We start from the raw sequence: 16,364 nt of genomic DNA on the forward strand, positions 1-16,364 counted from the left end.
GTTTTTTTTTTTTTTTTTCCTTTTTTTTTGTGTGTGCCATTTAGACATGTGGCAGAGATTAAAAATGCACTATGTTTAATTACAAATTGCATTAGACACAATTTAATGCCTAACAGATTATCTACATTTAGAGTGCTCTGCCATCACTGGAATACAAAAGATGTTTGAACTGATGTGTTGAAACTATTGCTGAAAACTGGGAGTTGGAACTTAGTAACGGTGTAACGGTACATGTATTTGTATTGAACTGGTACATGGTGCTCGGTTCGGAACGGAGGCGTACCGAACTGACGTAATGTAACCATTACTTTTCGAGGCTGTGAGTCGATCGGGTTACAGTTTCTTTGTGTGGATTATATTTACTCCTTCTTCTCTACTATGATGAGGACCAATACAGTAGGACAGTATAACCCAGAAACGTCAACGGCGCGACAACGTATACTGTGTTAATAATTTCACACATAAATCGCTCCTGAGTATAAGTCGCACCCCTAGCCAAACTATGGGAAAAAAACTGCGACTTATACTCCGAAAAATACGGTAACAATAAAAAGTTTCACTCCAAAAATAAATTAATAAAAAAAAAGGTTTCCAACTATTTCGAACGAACATGCTACAGACGAGCACATATTGTAGCATCTACAAGCATCTACAAATCTATCATGTGATAATACTCAGCAGGAAAACAGTACATTTTTTCAATTAATTATACCGACCTGGATGCAACGAACTGTATGTCACAAAAAGTTGTCCAAGAGTTTAAGCGGATGCTCGCCGTTAGCAATAGCCTAATGCTAAAATAAGCACTATGCTAACACTGCGAGTTACATTTAGTGTTTAATGATCACTTAGCACTGACCTTTAAAGGCTAAAGCAACATTGCATATTCTCTCTTGCCAAGATAAGAAGACAAATCTTACTGTGCGTGTCTCAAAACAAGCAATCCGGAGACTGGAGATGACACTAGTGGGTGAGTTGGGGGGGGTGCAGCCATAGGTGGAGTTTGACTTTTGGGGCAGGGGGGGCACATCATGTTGATGACCCCAAAACGCAGTGTCAGCAATAAAATTAACTTACAAGAATATTTATAATAATAAGTTGAAAATTTTGTTTCCCATCATTCTTGAGGGGAATTCTTTTTTTTTTTTTTTTTTTTTTTTACCTGTCCTGTTCAGCTGTTTGACACAGAGAATGGAAGTCTAAGTGCCCGGGTTGTCTGAACAGTTTTAATGTTTCAAATTGAGAGTCTGATATACTCCCATTGTGATCATTCAAAATACCTCTTTATTATGACAAAGCAGCGAACAGGAAGGGATTATGGGGGACAGAAGAAAAGCAACACAAGAGAAGAAAGAAAAGAAACACATACACAAACAACAACAACAAATACATAGAACATCTAGACTAATTATTAATATGCTAGTGCCATCGTCAGCGAGATGTATTTCCGGTTTACACCATGTGGGGGCCTATTGGCCAGTGAAAGAGGGGGACGGGGGTGGGGGTGTCTATAAGCTAAGTGATTGAGAGAGGTAGAGTGTACACAAATCAGTTCTGTGATCTAGAACCCAGTAATCATGTGAATCTCTTATGAATGTAAGCCCGTTGGCGACCAACCCTACGCCGCCCCATCACCAATCCCGGCACCAGGACCCCAACCCGAGCATGCCCTACCGCATCCAGCAGCACGCGAGCCCCATCGGGCGCACGACAGCCACGCAGACGGGCGGCAACCCAGGGCCACGGCCCCCCCCCCCACCCAGCCAGCCCGGGGGGGGGGGTGTCAAGCGCAGCCCATCCCTCCCCCAGCAAAGAAGCCATCGTCCTCCCCCCCGGGATCCAGGGTGGTCCCCCAGGCCACCCGCGCACCTATCAACCGGCCTTCAGGGATGGCAGGAGGGGACGCACCACCAACCCCACGTCTAACCCCACCCCCGCCCGCCCACCCGGGCCACGAGCCACAGCCGCAGCCCCCCAACCGGCACGGCACGCCATGGGACCCCCAGTGGCCCACCAAGCCCAAGGCAGGGCAGGGCCCCCCGCCGGTGCAGGCAACACCCCGCTGTTACACCGGCGCCCAGCCAGCGACCCGCGACGGAGCGCAGGGCGGATGTCCAGTCAGAGAAGAGGGGAAGGCGGAGGCAGGAGAACGCCGAGGAACTGCCACGGGGCGATGCAAGGTCGGAGCCCCGACCCCCCACCCCACTCCCACGGCTGGCAGCCCAGGCAGAGGGGAGGCCACACCCCAGGAGCCACGCCATAAGGAAAAAGTGTGGGACCCACCTACCACCCTATTACTGTGGCTGCCAGGTTCCCGACTTTTCAATCAACTATTTGTCAACATTAGTTCATCAATTATAAAACAATGTTTACCCAACCATCGCCTGACATACCATTGAACAATGTTGTTTCAACATCACTTGACGTCCCAAAATTTCGATGGCAACCATACTGATGATTTTGATGGCAAATCTATGGTGCTAAATCAAGGCCAAAAGTTTTGTAATCTGAAAAAAAAAAAAAACGACTGAAAAAAATGTTTTTGAAACTGAATGTTTAAGTTTTATTCTTCAATTTTTCAAAAGCGAAAAAAAAAAATGTTTTATTTTTTCCAGTTACAAAGTTGATATTTTCAGGTTCAAAGATTTTTTCTCACTTTCAGATCTAATTTTTTCAGTTTCAAACTGATTTTTTTTTCACTTTCAGATCTTATTTTTTCAGTTTCAAATTGAATTGGCTGCATCTGATGGGGCGCGCTCGGGTCGGGGGTGCCGGGATTGGCGATTGGGCGGCGTAGGGTTGGTCGCCAACGGGCTCACACTCACAAGGGATTCACACGATTACTGGGTTCTAGATCACATACCTGATTTGTGTACACTCTACCCCTTTCAATCGTTTAGCCTATAGACTCCCCCATCCCCCTCTTTCCCTGGTCAACAGGCACCCCACATGGTGTCAACTGGAAATACATCTAGCTGATGATAGCACCAACATATTAGTAGTTAGTGTAGACGTTCAATGTATTTCTTGTTGTAGTTTGTGTTTCTTTTCTTTCTTCTCTTGTGTTTCTTTTCTTCTGTTCCCCCATAACCCCTTCCTGTTCGCTGCTTTGTCATAATAAACGAGGTATGTTGAATGATCACAATGGGAGTATGTCAGATTCTCAATGTGAAACGTTAAAACTGTTTAGGCCAGGTGTGTCCAAACTTTTTGCAAAGGGGGCCAGATTTGGTGTGGTAAAAATGTGGGGGGCCGAGCTTGGCTGACGTCCTTTACGAAGAACAATATATTTAGGCAAATTTTAACAAGCCATTCTGTGTGTCACATTTGCTTTATTATTATTATTTTTAATTAATAATTTCAACAATCTCGCAACTAGCTTTTGTAGCATTCGACTCTTGGTATCTTGCTGCTGTGAAATTAAACTAGCTTCAAATTGCTTCAATTTCTCGCTGCGTATCCTCCTTGTTACCTTGTCGTACATGTTAGCGTGTCTTGTTTGGTAATATCGCCTCACATTGAACTCTTTAAAAATAGCGACTGTCTCTTTGCAAATGAGGCAGACACAGTTGTGGGTATTTTAGTGAAGAAACAGTCCAATTTCCACCTATCCTTGAAGCGTCGGCTGTCGCATGAACTTTTTTTGTTGTTGTTGGTTGTTGCCATTTTAGAAAATTGGAAGTCAAGCGTCACATAGGGTAACATTGCTTAGAGTGGGTAAATGAGGAGCAGCATTTAATGTGTAAGCTACTTCATATGCTGGTAGCAGTACTGCTAACCAATTTATTAAAGGGATCCTCTATTTTTAAGACAAGTAATTCTTAAAAGATAAATGTTAGTATGAGTTATAATAATTTGATATTAAAACCCCTCTTAATGTTTTTGTTTTAATAAAGTTTGTAAAATTATTTTAAGTGATAGGTCGCTATTCTTGTTACGTCGCAGTGCGTGACGTCACTGGTCCCGATGCCGAAATTCCAGCGTCTCACTCGTTAGCTTTCCCAACATGTCGTCAGTTCTACCCTTCCTATTTGAACCAGATCTGAAAAGTGAAGAGCAGGACAGCACTGTCGGTCGTTCACAAGACGAGCTTCAGGGAAAAATGTGTGCAGCAAATATCTGATAAGACAAAAGTTGGCCAAAACTGGTGATGCGAGAGTGTATGCTGTTTGGAACTCCGGTTGGGAGCGAGAGTGTATGCTGTTTGGAACTCTTTACACACTTTTGGAATACTTTATTAGCAGATATTCAAGGTAAGCATATTGCGTTTTCAAACTTATTCCAATATAATTATGTAGATTGTTAGCATCCAGAGCTGTCGTGTGCTTTACGTACAGTACAGGCCAAAGAGCACACCTTGTGTAATCCATGCCTTGTACATCGTAACGCGTGGTAGCTAGGATATGTGTATAAAAGTACCAAAAAGGGGAGAAGCTTCCACTATGCACATTTATTCTCAAAAAATAATATTTCCACCTTGACCACTCTTCACTCGGGAGCTCAGCAGTAAGCAAACACGCGTTCCCTGACGAACTCCAACATTGTTGTGAGGTCCACGTCAGAGTCACTGTCGTCACTGTAGCGTGCCATAGTGCTTTAATTATTTAGTATGATTTGGGGAAAACTCCCACAAAGAATGGTCAACATAAAAGATAGCAATAGTAAACCAAATCCGCGTTTTTTACTCACTCGAAGATCCAGGAATTAGACCGATCCCATGGCAATGTCGCAGCCGTCGATTCCACAAAATAGACTGATCCGAAAAGCCGCTGTGGGACCGACGAATCAAGAAAAAATAGACAGATCCGAAACCAATATTGCAGACGCGGTGGGACCGTCGGATCCAGAAAATAGACGGATCCCTTACTTGGCCGATGATCCAGGAAAAATGTTCGGGCGCCAGTTGTAACGTGTGGTGGGTAGGGTACTTGCATACAGGGACCAAAAAGGGGGAGAAGCTTCCACTTATGCACATTTATTCACTAAAAATAATAATTCCACCTTGACCACTCACTTCACTTCCCTTGTTTCCATTTGACTGGAAAATTGCATCCAAAAGCAGCAGATCGTGGCATTTTACTTCGCGAGTTTAGGCAGCAATCAGCAATTGTTTAACACGCTACACATTCGGAAAGATACCAATTACTTCATCATTGCGAGCCCGCAAACCATGGCGCTAACAAACGGTCAAAATATGGACTAAATATTATAAAATATTGCCATTGATTTAACATTTTATGTGTTTCTAACAACATGTTTTAGTACAAGAGAACAATTGTGGTTTATTAGAGCCTACATGTATTTAAGTTAGAGGATCCCTTTTAGTCTGTGTGCGGGCCAGAAGTTATTGATCATATGACAGAGGCAGGGGGCCGGTTGAAATTTGACCACGGGCCGCATTTGGCCCCCGGGCTGCACTTTGGACATGTCTGATTTAGACCATCCGGGCACTTAGACTTTCATTCTCCGTGTCAAACAGCTGAACAGGACAGGTTTATTTAAAAAAAAAAAAAAAAAAAACCGTTATTTTTCGCTTTTGAAAAATTTAAGAATAAACCTTAAACATTAAGTTTCGGGGGGGGGGGGAACGTTTGGCCTTGATTTAACACCATACAAATCAATGTATATTCAATGTCGGTCTGCTATCTGGGGAGGACTCACACTCTCCACACCAGTAGTTGGGGGTATTTCGCCCTAACACCATTAAACATCAAGTGAAGAAAACAAAGCCATGACCCCGGAAACAAACTGAAGGATACGTTAGGGAGGTGGTTTTGAGTCTTTCAACAAAGATATCACTGTCAGAAACGAGTTTGTTAAAACAATTTAAAACATTGTGGTGCTTCGCTGGAATCCAATGGGTAATGTTACTAAGATTTTCTCGTTTCGTTAAGTTTTGACTTAGTTTGTACACGCAACTTACTTATCAACGACAGTCAAAGACTTTGGGTTACTGGTGCCTCGCCGTGATTAATTAGCAGACCGATGTAAGAAACCCGCAAGATACGCTAACGATATCATTATGTGTTACCAAAGCTGTTAAATCTTAAAACTCAAGTAAAAAATTATTTAACTGAGTAGAACGAGACTTGTTTCCACGCCAAACAAAAACGTTACAATAAAGCATATTTACTGAAATAATAATGATTTCGTCTTAATTCGCCGATGTTTATTTTTTTTTTTTCATTGATGTGATTCAGTGATTTTCGCCTCAATAATTGTGATTTTCGCCTCAATAATCCAGTACTTGAGAAATTTGAACTTGTTATAGGAGTGCATCGATCTAGCTCAAGCACAATCAAATCAAAATATAAAACCTCGTTCAATAGCAACATCTTGTAGATATTGTATTGCATATCCTAAATTGTTCAAAAGGATTGTTCATTCAAACATTAAATTCTAAATTTTAAATCAATCGGAGGTCCTTGAAACATGTACCGTATTTTTCGGACTATAAATCGCAATTTTTTTTCATAGTTTGGCTGGGGGTGCCACTTATAATTATTATATCATTTCAAATGCTATTTTGGTGTTTTGGAGGGACACTGATGGTTCGGTAAACTTTTTAGCATGTTCTTTATGCTATAGTTATCTGAATAACTCTAAATAGCTATGTTACGTTAACATACCGGCCACATTCACATTTCGTTGTTCATCCATCATGTAACATTATCATACTGTACACTTATTCAGCATGTTGTTCTCTATTGTATTTTATTTTAAATTGCCTATCAAGATGACATATCTGTTCTATGTGTTGGATTTTATCAAGTAAATCTCCCCCCAAAATGCAATTTATACTCCGGTGCAACTTATGTTTTTTTCCCCTCTTCATTGCGCATTTTTAGGCTGGTGCGACTTATAATCAGGTGCGATTTATAGTCCGAAAAATACGATAACTGACCATAAAGCTGACATGGCTTTTTGAGATTTTATGATGACATCTGGTGGACACAAGGTTTGTTGAAAGGGAGATCATTAGAGCTGTTTCACATTAGCGGCAGCCCAGTGTGAAAAGCGGCCTGCAGCCAGCGCAAAACTGTAGGAGCCATCTAGGCTGATGTAGACAGTTGCCACGTTTGGAGCCAAATATTCCAATTAAAATCGGAATGTTTGTTCAAACCGAATAAATGTGTTCCATATAAACACCTCATTCGGAATGAACAGGCCCAAACCGAATGGAATTTCATTCCGATTCACAGGGGTGGAATATTCCTTTTCCCAAACCGATTAGAAGTAAAATTATATCATGTAAACAGGGAAGCGGAATGGTGTCTGGTTGCGTTCTTTCTGCACATGCTCCGTACTGACGTGGGGACGTCACTTTGTGACGTAAGTAACGTCACTTGCAACATGGCTTCCAAGCACAGCGCACCTAATTGGAGTCCGGCGGAAAGATTGTATTTAATTCAAACTTTAAAAGAATTGAATATAATTGCTCGCTTAGACGGGCGTAAAACGAGGAACAGTGAACTATTTAAAAAAAGTTCACGAGAGGTTACACGAAGCCGGAATAGACCGGAGCGTTGACCAGATTAGAAACCGGTGGAAAACCGGCTACTACAAGGCAAAAGAGCAAAACAGCAGAAGCGGATACGACCCCACAAACACAACAAGTGGGTTAAAGTTAAAACAGCAGCACTCCGACGATCGATCTCCATGTTTTGCAACGTGACGCTTTGTTTTGATTAATCTGCGCATGTCAGACGGCAGTTGTCAAACGTCCTTTCGGAATAAAGGCAGTCACATGTAAACGCTGGATCGTAATAGATGAAGTGACATGTAAACAGCTGATCTGAAATTTCCATTCGGAATGATTTGAATCGGTATGAATAAAAGTCAGCATGTAAACGTGGCTACTGTCAGGAAGTAAAACGCGGGTGGACTCCAGTGAGAATATTTAAAATAGTTCCAAGCACTAAGGCATGTATTTTTCATTGTTGCACAAGAAAATTGCCACTTCCCCTATTTCTAGGCATAGGGGAGATTATAATACCCGTTTTACACGTTTTGGTGAGGGGAAATACGTTTTCGTGAGCTACATTTCCACACAATTCATATTCAAATACTACTAATAATAAAGAGGCTGACAAAAAACAGCACTGGTGTACATGGAACATTTTTGTTCCGTTCAGGCTTTTATTCCCAAAAATATGTCTATGTAAACATAGCCAGTAGATCATTATTCATATGGCAAAAGTTGAAAATAAATTAATGTATATGTATGTAAAGTAAATTAATATAAATTAACAACTGGCAGACTTCCTGTTTGGTTTTAGAATGTGATTGATTTACACACATCTCTCCAATTTTCGTAAATTTTGGCGAAATGTTAAACTGCAACCCATTAGGGTACATTGATAAATACAACTTCCAGAACTCACTTAACAAAAATTGTGTTCCCCAGTGCAATCCGTCTTTTTTTCCTCCTTGTTCTTCAGGTCCCTTGCCTTTTGCTTCATTAAGACTAATGGTCCCACCTCTTCGAGTGATGTCTGCCATCATCTGGAAGGTGATTCACTTGCGAAGCGTAAGGCATTATGGGAGGGTGGTGGAATTTATCACTTTGGTGAATGAGGCAATCCCTGATATCCTGACGCACAAACAGAGGACGTTGATTACTGTGGGATTGAAACTAAAGGTAACAAATGATGAACAAACATTGAATCCAGCTCCTTATACATATGCATCCCAATAGGAAATTCTGCTTTTCAATATATAGCCCATGTTTTGCTCAGATAAATTTATTGTTGTTCTGTATATTGCAGATGTCTTTACAGATGTTAAGCTCTGATCAAGATGTCAGATGTGTTGAAGCTGCATTGGAGAGCGTTCTACCTGGGAGTTCAGAGCAGGTAGCTGAGTCACATAAAGTCACAGGCATGCAAACTTGCCACCTTTTGGCGAAATTTCGCCATTTTGAAATCAAAATGGGTCATTCTTCTGAATCACGTAGATCCGAGGAGGAAAAAAAAGGGAGGGGGGGGCATGTCAACGAGCGAGTGAAACCGTTAACTTCAAAACCGTAGTCCATGCTCAAAACTACACTCTAGTCCTATGAGCTAGACCTATCACCGCCACTCTCTTCTCGTGACAACAAATAAGTTATCACCAATCAGCAATGAGGAGGCCGAACCCCTCTCCATCTCAGCCTCTCGCCAGGACCCGTTGGAAATTGCGGCAAGGTAAGAGATTAATGTCAAAAATTGTTAACTTCTTAAAGCTAAAAGTTTGAGTGATGGCCTATAATAGTCTTCATAAATCATTCAATCGTGTTGTTCGATCAATTCCTGCGCTTGGAATGGTGTCTATAACACAAGTATTCGCTTAATTTCTTGATAACTGACTTCAGATAGTCCTCGATATTTCACCGCCTCGTAGAATGCAGTTACTCGAAATAGCTCTAACTGCGGAGGGGCTAACTAGCGCCTTTCACACAGGGCTTTGCTAGTGAAGTTAGCCAACGTCAGTTGGGATCTGAATTGTCGCCAGTTGGCGTTGTGACGAGTTATTTAAGGCCCCTTTGTAAAGAAAAAAAAATCATGAGCAATGAGGTAACTAGAGTGATGAATTAATGCCTTCCATACAAATCATGTTCAGGGCTTTGTGAGTAAAGTTCTGAATGGTCACCAGTTATTTTTGACAACGAGTTATTTAAGGCCCCTCTATACTCTCCGATAATTACAGAAAGGGAAGAGTTTTGCCTTGTTGTGGAGGTCTTTTCATTTGTTTAGCCATCGAGAGTTTATCAAACCGGAGAGCTCCGCTACAGGTCGCATTTGAAAGTACCCCCATTCCCGCACTGTTCGTACACACCCCCGTTCACAAAACAGCCTACAGGTGTACTTCTGTTTATCCAGTATGATGTCCTATCAATCGAAGTTAAGGACCATGGGACTAATTGCTTTGGTTGAATGTAAATAAAGTTATGATCACTACAGTTAATGCTTTTGAAGACTTGTTATTTGTTTTATTCTATCTACAGTGCCCTCCATAATTATTGGATTTATAATAATTATGTGTTTTTTGGCTTCTAATATTTTTTTCTTCTTCTAAATAATATGGGACCTTAATGGGGGGAAAAAAGAGAAAAATCCAACCTTCAATACAAGTACATTTATTCAGTGGGGAAAAAATCCCACATAAAGAAATAATTATTTGACATCAAATAATGTGTGTCACAATTATTAGCACCCCTGGTGTTAATACTTTGTACAACCCCCTTTTGCCAACAAAACAGCACCTAAAAGATGCGCATGCTGAAAAGCACCTCATACCCACTGTGAAGTATGGGGGTGGGTCAGTGATGCTGTGGGGCTGTTTCGCTTCCTAAGGCCCTGGGAACCTTGTTAGGGTGCATGGCATCATGAATGCTTTGAAATACCAGGACATTTTTAAATCAAAATCTGTTGTCCTCTGCCCGAAAGCTGAAGATGGGTCGTCACTGGGTCTTTCAGCAAGACAATGACCCTAAACATATGGCCAAATTTACACAGAAATGGTTCACCAGACACAAAATCTAGCTCCTCCCATGACCATCTCAGTCCCCAGACCTCAACCCCATTGAAAACCTGTGGGGTGAGCCGAAGAGGAGAGTACAGAGGAGAGGACCCAGGTCTCTGGATGATTTAGAGAGATTCTGCAAAGAAGAATGGCTGAAGATCCCTCTTTCTGTTTTTTCCCATCTTGTGAAACATTATAGGAGAAGATTAGGTGCTTTTTTTGTTGGCAAAAGGGGGTTGTACAAAGTATTAACACCAGGGGTGCTAATAATTGTGACGCACATTATTTGATGTCAAATATTTCTTTATGTGGGATTTTTTTCCCCACTGAGTAAATGCACTTGTATTGAAGGTTGGATTTTTCTCTTTTTTTCCATTAAGGTCCCATATTATTTGGAAAAAAAAATATTAGAAGCTAAAAAACACATCATTATTATAAATCCAATAATTATGGAGGGCACTGTATCTAGCTATCTAACACATAATAGTTGAGTGAATGGAATTTATTCTGTACCTGTAAATTCATATTTTATGCTGTACAGCTGTTCTCTCCTTAATGCAAATTGGACATACTGTATATTTTAGAATTTAGATTTTGTATGATTTGCTACTTAATGCGTATTATATGCTCTGATTTCAGGATGAGAGATTTAGACCTGTATATGTTAAATTATTATGTACTGTGTTTAATTCGAGATGTCTCTGGTTGCACTATGAAATGCACTTTTCCGCGCATGCCGTGTGTCCTTGTTACTTTGTCACCTTTTTCACCCCTAACCAGTTTGCATGCCTGTGTCAGGATGTCGTTTCTATGGAGGATACAGTATATGTTTCTTCTGTTAGGCTCATCCATCAAATAAAGATTTTGAGAAGAACTTAATCGATCTTGTTCAGAAACTTGGAGCTGACCATGAATGGAGAGAGCACTTCCTAAAGGTGTGTACCTGCACCCCCCCCCCTCCCCCCATTTTAAATTATAACCCTGGTGACACAAAAGTTAACCTTCATTATCTTCTCACAGAATGAGTTCCCTGTGCATTATGGGCCAGACTTTGATACAGCACTGGAAACTTTGGTGTCCGAGTTTCTCACCAGATTGGATGAGTTGCTGCTAATTCCAGATTTTAAACAGGCAAGATAGTCACAGCTGTTGCACAAGAACGTATTTTTAGCTCTGTGTGTCAATATTGTATTATTTATTTTTTTAACAGACTTCTTTGTGGATTGGTGATGATGCATCATCCTTGCTAGAAGAGTACACGCGGTATACATCTGAAGCTGAGGACTTCACAGCACTGCTCCAAGGTGCAATACAAAGAGGAAATTTAGCCAAGATGCACACCAGTGGTAAGTCTGTTCGTCTATGAAATAGCTTATTAGTCGTCATACTTTAGTCATTTCAAAATATGTTCATCTTCGTCTAGTTTTTGTGGACGAATATTAGAAAAGTTTTCATCTTGTTTTAGTCGACGAATATTCAAAATGTTTTTGTCTATGTTAAGTCAAAGGTTTTAGTCCAAAATGAATTTTAAAAAAAAAAAATAAAGGTTTCCAACAATTTCGATTGAACATTGACAGATGAGCACATATTGTACAATCTACAAGGACAACGCCAGCGTCGTGAGGATTTTCCAATGGTTTTATTTAGAACCGGAAGCTCTGAGCACTACGACTGTAATCCGTAGCCGACACCAACAATACGAATAAACCCCACAACAACAGTTTTAGAAGATCCTCACTACGCTAAAGTTTATGGTAATGTGAACGCGAATGCTATGCTAACGCTGCGAGTTAAATTTCGTGTATGATGAGCACTCAGCAAACCTTTAAAGCAGAGGTGTCCAAACAGGTCATCAAGGGCCGCTGTGGGTCCTGATTTTTGTTCCTACCGATCGAGAACCCAGGGATGCTCATTTTTGCTCAAAGATGAATGATTCTGCGAGCTACCCACACTAGCGTTGCGATTGACTGGTCGATCGTGATCGATGTAATGGTCACCCCTCGTTTAAACAATGAGGTTTCTGCTAAAACAAGCATACCCTGACTACAATCAACTGATTACACTCGTAAGACACCAGATTGGTGCAAAGGTGTCGTCCTGTTTTGTTGGAAAGAAATCCAGCACCCACTGCGGCTTGATGTGGAATAGTTTTGGGACCCCTGCTTTAAAGGCTAAAGCAACATTGCATATTTTCTCTTGCAAAGATATGAAAATGACCAGTCAGCGGTGATGGTCAGGATGTACACAAGAATGTTTTAGGTTATATATTTACGAGCAATGCCAGTGCAACATCCTCCAGAATTAGGGGAAAAGGGTTTACAGTATGCAGCGGAGGGTTGTATGAAAAATATTTTTTAAATTGTATCAAGCTATCGAGGTACAATTGCTGTAATGGTGGCGTGAATATTGTTGTGAAAAGCAGATTCCAAAGAGTTGGGACAATACAGATTGTAAATAAAGACAGTGTGGTGATGTGGAAGTGCCAATTTTCAATAAAGTGGTACCTCTACATACGAAATTAATCCGTTCCAGGACCTTGTTTGTAAGTCGAAATGGTCGTATGTCGAGCAGGATTTTCCCATAGGAATACATTATAATTCCATTAATTCGTTCCACAGCCCAAAAACCTGCACTAAATCCTTAAAAAATACTGCTGGTGCTATTACAAATGGCAATTACACGTAGCAAAACAAATAAATTATAAATCAAAATTGGAATAATGTAATAAAAAGAATAATAATAATTCCTGTAATAGTGTAACGAATCGGGTTCTAATAAGGCGGACGTTTTTTTGTGTACCTGAACGCACCGCGGGGCTCACGTGCCAGAGACGGACCGGTGAGCTTGAGTTTCACTTTCACTTTGAATGTTCTCTTGAGAACACCGTCAATTGCGGCAGACAGCAGGCGTTTTGTGTTGAATAAGTTGTGAAAGAAATGATGAAAACGTGGCGAAGCTGGCGATTTCTTTGGAGACAATAAGAATTGTCAGCTTAATTTATAAAGACTGGTGAACGATGGTCGGAGGAGGACCGTGGAGATGTATTGTTGAGCCATTTCACGGATGCCCACCCCACGCTCATATTTTTCTGTCATTTGCATCTTCATTTCGAAGGTAAGCATCAACTTTTTCCTTGTTTCACCACCTGTACCAACCTTTTCTGAAACCTGTGTTGATTTGTCACACAAGAAAATCCTCCGTGCATTCGTCTGCGGTGCTGCCATTGTCGTCGTATTTCGAGCAGATCGTCGGATGTAGAAACAAATGGCGAGTCAAATTTTACGTCAGATGTCGAAAAGTTCGTGTGTCGAAGCGATCGTATGTAGAGGTACCACTGTATTTTATTCAGAAGAGAATATAGATGACAGATTAAATCGAGGAAATGTATCTTTCAACTTGAGAAGCACATTTCTCTGGGTTAATTGAACTATAGAGGGTCCAGTTTCCTTGGGAAATGCAGAAAATCTCTAGCACTCAAGAATGAAAATTTCATAGCAACTAAAAATGCAAGTATTTTGTTGGTATAAAGCTTTCGGTTGAATGACTGACTGTGTCATTAATTCAAACACTGATATGAAGTTATTTGTCTTAATTTTCTCCTTACAGACCTGTCTACCTCAGAACAAAAACTCGTCTCATCACTGGCTGTACCTGTCCCAATCACAGAGACAAACTCACCTTTTAAGACTGTCGATAACAACTATCAAGAGTGCTTCTCACCGGCAGATGTTGACGAAATATCTTGGACAATTGTGGTTCATCAGGAACCGGAGATTTGCTCTCAGGAAGAAACAGTTCTAACAACTCTGAACGTTAGCAAGGAAGACGAAATAACGGTCGAGCTTTGTGTTTCGGATGACCAAAATGTAGCCACTAGCCCAGCTCCTTCCACATCAGCTCTCCGTTGTGTACCGTCCAGCTTTACGGCAGCCCCTCAGCGGGAAAGAGTTGCTCACAGATGTTCTTACTGTAGTAAGAGTTATATTTATCGTTACGAACTTTTGGAACATCAGAGGATCCACACAGGAGAGACGCCTTACAAGTGTACTCAATGTGGAAAGGCCTTTAGGAGAAGCTCAGATCTGTCTAATCACAGGCGGTTACAGTGCGCAAAAGCTGCCTACCTTTGCCTCAAATGCGGCAGTAATTTTCAGTCAGTACAGGATAAATTTAAACACCGGTGTGTTCAAAGTGCACCAAAATATCGCTGTTCACATTGCGGAAAAAGCTTCAAGGGGAAGTGCCAGTTAGAAAAGCATGAAGTGATCCACACTAGGAAGCGGATTTTCACATGCAAGCTGTGTGGAGACAAATTCTCTGGTATGAGTGAACTGATATTTCATCGAAAGACGCATCCCGTGGGGCCGTCTAATCAGTGCTCGCATTGTGGGAAAATGTTCCCCTCTCCAGCGTCCTTGGTAACTCATGAAGAGCGTCATGGACAAAAGAAGACCCACTCTTGTTCATTTTGTGGCAAATCCTTCAAGAACAAACACGACCTGACCCGTCACAAACGCACTCACACAGGCGAAAGGCCATATCAATGCACGCACTGTGAGAAACGTTTTTACATGTTAGCAAACCTTACCGTACACATAAGGACCCATACTGGCGAGAAACCATACCTGTGTTCTGACTGTGGCAAAGCGTTTGCATCAGCCGGTGAGCTGCAGATACACAGACGCACCCACACAGGGGAAAGGCCCTACAAATGCACCGTGTGTGAAAAAGGATTCACCATGGCACACAAACTAACACGTCATATGCGTGTTCACACTGGGGAGCGACCTTATGTCTGCACAGAATGTGGAAAAGGTTTTTCAAGCAGCGGACAATTGAAAATTCATAACATGAATCATACAGGAGCCCGACCCTATGCCTGTGAGTTGTGTCCTAAAGGTTACAGGTGTCTCAATCACCTAAAGAGGCATTTGAAATCTCATGGCATTCAACAACAATCCACCTAATTCGATACGTACATTTTTTTATGTTGCTGTCCTTTTTACCCTGGAATTCCACTAGCTGCAGAACAGTATAAACATTCACAACAAACATTATAACGCTTTACATTTGTAGTAAGTAACTTTTTGAGAAAAATGTACTACTTTCTTTTTTTACCTACAGTTATGGGCTGTTGTCGTAAAATATTTTTTCCCTTTGCAAGCATTTGTTGCATATTTTCATCATTTGCTCCCCCATTTTGTGATATTTGTACAAATGTCCAAGAAATATGCTGAAATTGAATGGATTGGATGAAAATTCTCATGAATTGGGTGGTAAAGTATTGTGCCTAAACCATTTGGTGGAATTCCCTTCTCTGGCTGCATTTCCTCAGTTGACAACAGTTGCTAAGTTGCTTAAAGTCCATGCAAAGTGTTTATATGAATCATCACAGGAGTCTCTTCATACTATTTGTGGGTATTTTTTCAGAAACATACTTCAACCAGAACAATGACAGAAGTTCACTTGCTTAACTTTTAATATTGTGATATAAAAATAGTTGAACTGCAGCACTTAAATTAATACTGTACTATAGACAAAAATGTACTTCAGATTCATATAATAATTTCAAAAAATCAATTCTCTACAATACCTATCTTTATAACATGGCACAAGGACAGAAAATATCCATGCTCACAAAATTTTGTAGTAGCTTAATGAATTGTTTTGCAGCATTTCTGAAAGAAAATAATAATCCTGCATAGCTCAAATTGACTCAAATTTTATTTGCACTATTAAAATGTGTTCCAATATATTTGGCAACATTAAGTACTGACTTCTATCTCCCAAATTGACTGAATTTTTGAATGCCAAAAGGAATCATTATTGGTCCTGAAAACATTGAACAATTAGTTTTAAAG

At 40.8% G+C, this 16,364-nt stretch overlaps 1 protein-coding gene across 2 annotated transcripts; it reads left to right on the forward strand.

Annotated features, from left to right (window-relative positions):
- Positions 1 to 5,671: 5,671 nt before the first annotated feature.
- LOC130930179 (zinc finger protein ZFMSA12A-like) lies at positions 5,672 to 15,669 on the forward strand. Of its 2 annotated transcripts, none has more exons than XM_057857944.1 (7): positions 5,672 to 5,861; positions 8,442 to 8,512; positions 8,769 to 8,855; positions 11,346 to 11,438; positions 11,524 to 11,634; positions 11,714 to 11,849; positions 14,110 to 15,669. In XM_057857944.1, exons 1-7 carry the CDS (start codon positions 5,858 to 5,860, stop codon positions 15,468 to 15,470), a joined length of 1,863 nt encoding a protein of 620 aa, XP_057713927.1. In that variant the 5' UTR covers positions 5,672 to 5,857; the 3' UTR covers positions 15,471 to 15,669. The 2 variants fall into 2 exon arrangements, with proteins under 2 accessions (XP_057713927.1, XP_057713926.1); XM_057857943.1 differs by having other exon boundaries at positions 5,675 to 5,861; positions 8,442 to 8,641.
- The last annotated feature ends 695 nt before the right edge of the window (positions 15,670 to 16,364 follow it).

Source organism: Corythoichthys intestinalis, chromosome 14 (genome assembly GCF_030265065.1).
Source record: "Corythoichthys intestinalis isolate RoL2023-P3 chromosome 14, ASM3026506v1, whole genome shotgun sequence".
Taxonomy (NCBI): Eukaryota; Metazoa; Chordata; class Actinopteri; order Syngnathiformes; family Syngnathidae; genus Corythoichthys; species Corythoichthys intestinalis.